This window comes from Montipora capricornis, chromosome 1 (assembly GCF_036669925.1).
Source record: "Montipora capricornis isolate CH-2021 chromosome 1, ASM3666992v2, whole genome shotgun sequence".
NCBI classification, from domain to species: domain Eukaryota; kingdom Metazoa; phylum Cnidaria; class Anthozoa; order Scleractinia; family Acroporidae; genus Montipora; species Montipora capricornis.
The window spans coordinates 37,382,845-37,390,344 of NC_090883.1; the positions used below are offsets into that span (position 1 = coordinate 37,382,845).

Consider the following 7,500-nt stretch of genomic DNA (forward strand, 5'->3'; position numbering starts at 1 on the left):
AACCTTTATGGCGACCAGAATTGGCACAGACAGAGTTTTCGTCATCTTCTCCAGCATAGGCCACCGATGGATTAAGTAAACTAAAGCCACATGCAAAGCCGGCCAAGGAAAGATAAAGAAGTAAATGTGTGCATGGTTTGGTCTCGGGAATTTCGTAGTCCAGTCCAGGTACTTCACGATCGATCGCAGCGCATACATAAAAGCTATAAAATTTTCGTGTCCGCACCACATATGCTGATCGGCAAGCATCTTTTTCTTTAGCTAAGAGTACAAATAAAGACTTTTGGCGGCTAAAAATTTCGTAAAAACGCGATTTACCCTGAAAACTGGACATGAATAGAGTTCGGCAAAAAAAATTATGCGCTGCCATGTTTGTTTACCTTCCCCATGGCTTTTAAAAATCCCGCGAGTGACGCGCGTGATTCGCCTGGCTAGAACCCAGTCCTAGAACTATTGTGAGCCTCCTTAAAGGGAAATTGTTTCCAAATGACAGTACTTTTCCTGCTTGATTTTGGATATACATGTGGCAGAAGGGTTATCCAATAATCTTGTCCACTTTGTGTTGGGTTTTTTCAATTTCAAGAAATTATTTTCTTTAATTTCCTGATTGACAGATCACACATGTGGGTATTGCAGTCTCCTTCCAAATCTGCTGAAAGGATTTGGTTGGAATCCTGGTAAACGGATGTTGAAATGGTTTGGAGAACAACTTAAAGAACGCACTGGGGATAGTGACATCACATTCAAAGAGGTCAGTGAATTTTGCATGAAAAGAATATGAATGAATGAAACTGAACAGCAAGGGTCAAACTGCATGTAAAAAAAACTCTTCTTTTTAATCCAGACTTGTAAGGAAGCTCTCCAATTTGGATTTTGATGAATTAAAACCACAAAACAGAACTAGAGATTAGATGCTTCAAGATTTTTTTTCTCCAAGCTCATTGATTGACAGGGCTTGTGCAGCTTCACATTTTCTATTTTTGCGACAGTAATGAAAGAAAAATAAAGTAATGTTTGAAGGAAAATGCAAAAAAGTATAAATAACAAAAAATTTCAGGTGGAGTGGTTAATCAGTTATAGGGCTTGTTGACCATTGCTCGATTTGCTAGCAGGATTTCCATGAATGGTTTCTTGCTTGTGCTTGCAAACTTTTTGAGATGTTGATTTGCTCAGATTCTCATATATGTTTTTTTATAATTAATTTTTAAATATATACCCATAGAAAATCACAGTCATATACATAGAGTAATGATGCCCTGTAAGGTTGAACCAAAGGCATATAAAGTACCTCTGCCAGTCACCTTCTTCAGTACCTTTTCTTCAGAAGCTTCTCTGTCAACCTTTTGCCCAATAAATGTACTTGAATTTACTCAGAAAATGTAGCACCATGGTAAGAATAATAGTATTTATTATTAGCTGCAACTCAGAGTCTCAATTGACGTTTTTTGGGGGGGTATATTTAGGTTTGGGAGAGATTTCACAAGGAGTTGTGCATTGTTGTCACCAACTTAAATCAGATGTCAGTGGAATACTTTCACCCCAAGACAACTCCAAACACACCAATAAGAAGGGCTGTCAGAATGTCAGTTGCTCTTCCAGGTTAGCTTCAGAATTTACTTTTTTGTACATGCTTTGCACGGTATTGTTAACTTGTAAGGTCTCTACTGCGTGACAGAAGCAATTTGGCATAACTTAAAGATCTCTTTGGCGCAGATGGTTATTTAATTTTCCAGCATCCTCTATATCTATCAGAGTAAATTATTAATGCATCAACTGAAAATTTCAGTCATCGAAATATGCTGTCTTTGCATTATTTTGTTAAGGTCCAAATCATTTTTTACCCACAATGGCTTGTAATCTCGCACTCTGATTGGCTAATTTGCCATTGTCAATAAGAGTCTAGATGACATTTCTTGGGTCATGCTTGGGTCAAAGTGTCACGCAATTGTACAGCCAATCAGAAATGCTCATTTTGGGAAGTAAACCAGTCGGACTGCCAAAAATGTTATAGACCATGCTTGCTCTTTCTTTATGTGACTATCCTGTTCACGAAATAAACCGAAATAAACAGTTTCTTTGACATTGAATACTGTGCGCTCCATGTCAGTCCTCAACATTTTGATCACTGTGATGACAAATATTGTGGGAGGCGCAGTGGCCTCATGGTTAGTGCGCTCAACTCCGGATCGAGTGGTCCGGGTTTGGGTCCTGGCCGGGGACATTGTGTTGTGTTCTTGGGCAAGACACTTTACTCTCACAGTGCCTCTCTCCCTCCAGGTGTATAAATGGGTACTGGCGAATTTAATGCTGGGGTTAACCCTGCGATGGACTAGCATCCCATCCAGGGGGGAGTAGAAATACTCCTAGTCGCTTCATGCTACAGAAACCGGAGATAAGCGCCGGCCTGATGGGCCTTCTAGGCTTGTAGCAGACTTATGACAAATATTGTTGTCAATAAGAGTACCACGTTTGATTTGTTAATTAGATTTCTAATACTTCCATTGAGTAGTAATTTATACCAGTAATAGTATGTTGTCAGCCAAAAAGAAATAAAGAAAAGAAGCCTTCTAATGCAATTAGAAAAAAATCCGTTTTTGTTCAGGTGTTTTTCAGTGTGTGCGTGAAATGAACAATGACTATGAAGATGTTTATGTGGATGGAGGGCTACTGTGTAATTATCCAATACATGCATTTGATGGTATGTATGTACAGATGTAGTTAATAAATGGTAAAAATTGTATTAGGTACATGTACTCTCTTAACTAACATAATTGAACTGTTTGAGATACTGGCATTTTTTTGTGTTGGGCTGACGATTTCTTTAAAATTCATCTTTCAATTCTTTATTCTCAAAGGTTGGTGGCTTTCCTTGGATCCAAAGGACACATTTTTCAAGCGACTTCAACCATTGGAAGATTTTGCCAAGCTCTTTGAGAAGTCGGAGAGGTTTGGCAATTGGAATTCAAAAACATTAGGAATAGTTTTGGTGTGTATTATTTTTGTTTATATTTGTTAGTAGCGCACATGCATAGAAAAGCACTAATGCCTGCCTACAAATTGGGGAGACTGTAAATCAAATGAAATGGAATTAAAGCAGAACAAATAAAGTGTTCGATTGGAGTGAAAGAAAAACCTGGCAGAGGAGACTAGAGACCAAGAAACTTACATAATTGATGCCATCGAATCAGGAAATTAATGTTACTGACAACTTTGGTGAAATGCAACTCCTCTCACCGTTGCATCAACCTTGCTCTCCACATACTGCATAATCTTTTGATTTGGAGAATGATAATTACTATATTTATCTAAAATAATAATTATTATTATTGTCATATAAATAATTATAATAGTGTACATGTACAAAATGTATACAGTAGTTACATAAATTATAATTTATAATTAATTTAAATCATTGTTACTGTCATATAAGTTATTAATTGTTCATAAATTATTGTACATGTATCTGTTGTATTTAGATACATGTACAATAATTTATAAACAATTTATAACGTATATGACATTAACAATGTATCTGTTGTATTTGTGGGAGGTGTGGTGGCCTCATGGTTAGAGTGCTCGACTCTGGATCGAGTGGCCCAGGTTCGGGTCCTGGCTGGGGACATTGTGTTGTGCTCTTGAGCAAGACACTTTACTCTCACGGTGCCTCTCTCCACCCAGGTGCAGGGCTTGAAATTAGCGAAAAAATCCAGTCTCAATTTTGCGACAAGGTACGAAAAATAATTTCGCAAAATTTAGTCGGAAAATAGCCGCGCCGCATTGTGTTCTCAGTGGTGTAGCAAAACAAAATATGAAAACTTTTATCTGTTGTATTTTAATTGCTTTTTTTTTGGCACTTTTTTTTTCAAATTGCAGCAAACACGAGGCAGTGGCTTTCTGAAAAAAAAAATGTCTATGTTAAGTCAGTGATAGGTATAGTGTAGGTGAACATGGAGTGAGATGGTGCTAGTTACAGTCAGACCAGCTCCCACAAAATATACAGCATGCTACAGACACATGCAAGATCTATCACAGTACAATACCAAACAATCCTGACAAAAGTGTTGAAATTTTTCTCAAGTTTCACCCTTGTGGACAATAATTAGAACAAAGTCCCAACAATACCCCTTCCCCCCCACCTTCCCCACCCGTTACAGCTCAATACAATAGCGCAGGTTTCTCTGCTTCTCCAATAGACTATTTTACAGTTTTGTGCTCAGTTACCCTCCCTGGCAGCAGAGCCTTTCTTGAGGACGGTGCCTGCTAATTCAAAGGTATTTTTGCCCGGTTTATGATTATGCAGGAATTTAGATCTTAACAAGTGTTATTGAAATCCAAAAAGAAAATAGGGGGGTAACCACGCATTTTTCAAAGATAATTGATGAATAATATTTGTAAAAAGCTTTAAAATACAAAGCAATGTATGACATTCTTTCTGTGATTGAAGCTTAATTATCTCTTAACAATGCATGGCTACCCCCAATTTTCTTTTTGGATACCAAGAGTACTTACTAAGATCTACTTTCTTCGGATAGTTTTAAACTGCGCAAAAATACCCCTGTAATAGTAGGCATCACCGATAGGAAACCTGAGTATCTCGAGATGCACGGTCCGAACATATGCGCGCAATAACAATAGAAGGCACCGTCCTTAACTCGACAAGAAAGAAAGGACTCTGCAGAAATTGTGTTAAGTCTTTATTAAGTACATGTATGCACAAGTCATTGCTTCCAAGGAGAGAGTTTCAAACCCAGGTCAAGTCGCGATCACACTCCCAGACGCCATATTGATTTTCGTACTGAAGGTTCAATTTTGACCTTCGCCTTGTCAAAAATATGTGGCCGCTGCCTAAACCAGCTTGACCGGAGTGACTTGCCCATAAACTTGGGCTGCAGTGACATACTCAAAGACTTGACAAAATATCTGCAGAGCCTCTCTTGCTTGACCTCTGGGAGTTTCTGAGAGGCTCTCTTCACAGGGTGTCAGTTACCAGGCCTATGAATAAATGTGAGGCTAGACTTGGCCTTGTTTTGATAAAAACCTCATTGCTTTTCTTATGTAAATAGAAAATCACTAGCATTACAAAAACGTCATTTACATAAGAAAAGCAACAAGGTTTTACCATTTGTACCAACAACTCCAGCCTCACATTTATTCAAAGGCCTGGTAACTGAGCACAGAACTGTAAAAGCGGTCTACTAAAGAAGCAGGAAAAGAACCAAGCTGTCCCTCAACAGTGTTTGAGTGTAGAGCGAGATCCGCATTATAAAGATTTACTTTACGGAAATAATTTGTTTAGATATGTAAAAGAAGGTAAAGTGTCTCAACAATTTCGTGGAGGATTGTAGATAGTTTGTAGCACCCTTGTGCAGTGACAGAGATTGCATCATGTTGTTGTTTTTTTGATTTATTACAGTATTCGCACACTGAAACAGAGCTGATGAAGACACTACTGTCAGAGCGTGAGGGTAACAAACCTCCAAAGCCACCAGTCACCAAACTTGCAAAGTAATGTTCAAACTTTAGTTCGATTTTATATACTGTAATTCATGCAATGCATGCATTATTTAATTTTTTTATTGCATACTTGCATTACACTGTACATTGCATGCATTACAGTACATGCAGTACTGTGCATTTTCGTTGGGGTGGGGAAGTGGCGGGTGTCTTCTCTTGAGAATTGTTTCATTTCCTGTTCTCTTTGTTTTTTAGATTCGCCATAACAACAGCTTTTTCATTTTTCAGGCAGAGACTGAAACTGCAGCATCAACAGGCCATAATGCATAAGGAGCATCAAACAATGGTCAAGGCCGTCGGCAGATTTATGGCGGTTTGTATTTCATTCTTATTCATCGATTTGATTAATTCAGTTGGAATAGTATAGCTGTTTTATTATTAATGTTTTAAAAAACATTAAGCTGTACCTCTTGTTGTGGCAGTGTTGTTGGAACTACCTTCCTCACTTTATGGGAAAGTTATTTCATCATTTATCGAGCTCAGTTAAAACTTTGCCTACAGTGTGATTCACTATTACTGCGAATTTGTCACGTTTTACTGGCTGCACTTGTAAATAGCTAATAGCCCTTTTCACAGTTAGTTTTTATTCATATACATTACAATGTAATCTGACATGGATTCGAGGCAATTTCGGGTTAAAACTACAAAATAGCCCGAAATTGCCTCACATACATGCTAGATTATATTGTGATGCAGATGAGAAAAACTAACCGTGGAAAGGCGCTATTGGTTTGCACATGTGTCAAAGTTGTTCTGTTCAATGCTCAGAGATATTAGCTGTTAGCTAATCTAAAAATCCAAGGGTAAATAATGATATTTACTTCCTTCTTTTTTATGACTTATTTCGGCTTAACTCTTTTAAAAATATTTCGTAACTCCCGAGAGTAATCATGACAAGATGTAATGCCGAGAAAGTGAAACTTAAGAAATAATCATGATCGATTTTTCTTGTGTACACATTTCATTGTTTCTCTTGTACCTGTGTTTCATCCTCGTAAACAAAGGCCAAGAACGTCGTTAGGATGCCAGATGTTGGGCGACTTCACCGTAGAAGATGACGTAGTGGTGAGAGCACTCGTCTTCCACCGATCTGGTTTGAGTTTGTTGGTACTCTACTCTGCTCCGAGAGGTTTTTCTCCGGGTATTTGGGTTTTCCCCTCTCCTCAAAAACCAACATTTGAGTTGATTCACCTTTTTAATTTGTTGATTTCAGTTTAGAGTGTCCCCAATTAGTGCTGCAGCGCTAGAAGGCTACAATAGACTCTTAAATGAACTTTGTGCCCTTTCCTGTCCTTTCACCGACATTCCTACTCAGGCAACCACTACTATGGAGGAGACAATTATCCATCGATTTTATTATTATTTACAGGAACTGCAAAGGAATAACCTTGATGAAGACAGTATTATTAATCTAAAGGAACTCAGGGGAGTTTTTAAGAATGTAAGTTACTTTGGTATGTTGTGCAACTTGTTATGAGAGTATGAACGTATTTAGCATTGTATGTGGGATCTAAGGCGAGTCAAGGCGGCCACCTTGATGGGACCACATTGAGACCTCAGCATTGAAGTTTCGAGTGAAAGGAAAGCAATGTGACAGTTTTGTCAAAACCACTTTTCAAGTTCCTCATGATAACGAAGAAGGTTCTGTTTCACCCATACTTAGCGTGAAAGTGGTCCCAACAAGATGGACGTGTGCTTTCAGTTACTTTTAAAACCACTGAAAAAGAAGGAGCACCCTGGAAACGTCTGGTTTATATTATACACTGGTGCATTTTCTTCATAAACTTTTAGAGAACATTTTATGAGTCATTGCGCTTCTTCCAACAGGATGGCGCCGCCGGGTAAAAACAGTAGGTTTCTCAATCCGGTGTTTTTTACATCAGAAATCTTCACTCACCAGACCAGCTTCCATGTGTTGTGATACAAATGAAAAATAAATCATTTATAAATTCCTGAGCGATTTATTCGGGAAACCAGCATGGGTAC

General features: G+C 38.2%; 1 protein-coding gene across 2 annotated transcripts in view; it reads left to right on the forward strand.

The window, feature by feature from the left end:
- LOC138041544 (uncharacterized) overlaps positions 1-7,500 on the forward strand; it is a 38,673-nt gene that overhangs the window by 23,265 nt on the left and 7,908 nt on the right. For both annotated transcript variants that reach the window (XM_068887286.1, XM_068887291.1), the window contains exons 4-10: positions 615-751; positions 1,464-1,599; positions 2,603-2,698; positions 2,856-2,986; positions 5,414-5,505; positions 5,743-5,827; positions 6,884-6,955. In XM_068887286.1, the coding sequence (XP_068743387.1) occupies positions 615-751; positions 1,464-1,599; positions 2,603-2,698; positions 2,856-2,986; positions 5,414-5,505; positions 5,743-5,827; positions 6,884-6,955 (749 nt within the window). The remainder of the gene's footprint in view (positions 1-614; positions 752-1,463; positions 1,600-2,602; positions 2,699-2,855; positions 2,987-5,413; positions 5,506-5,742; positions 5,828-6,883; positions 6,956-7,500) is intronic.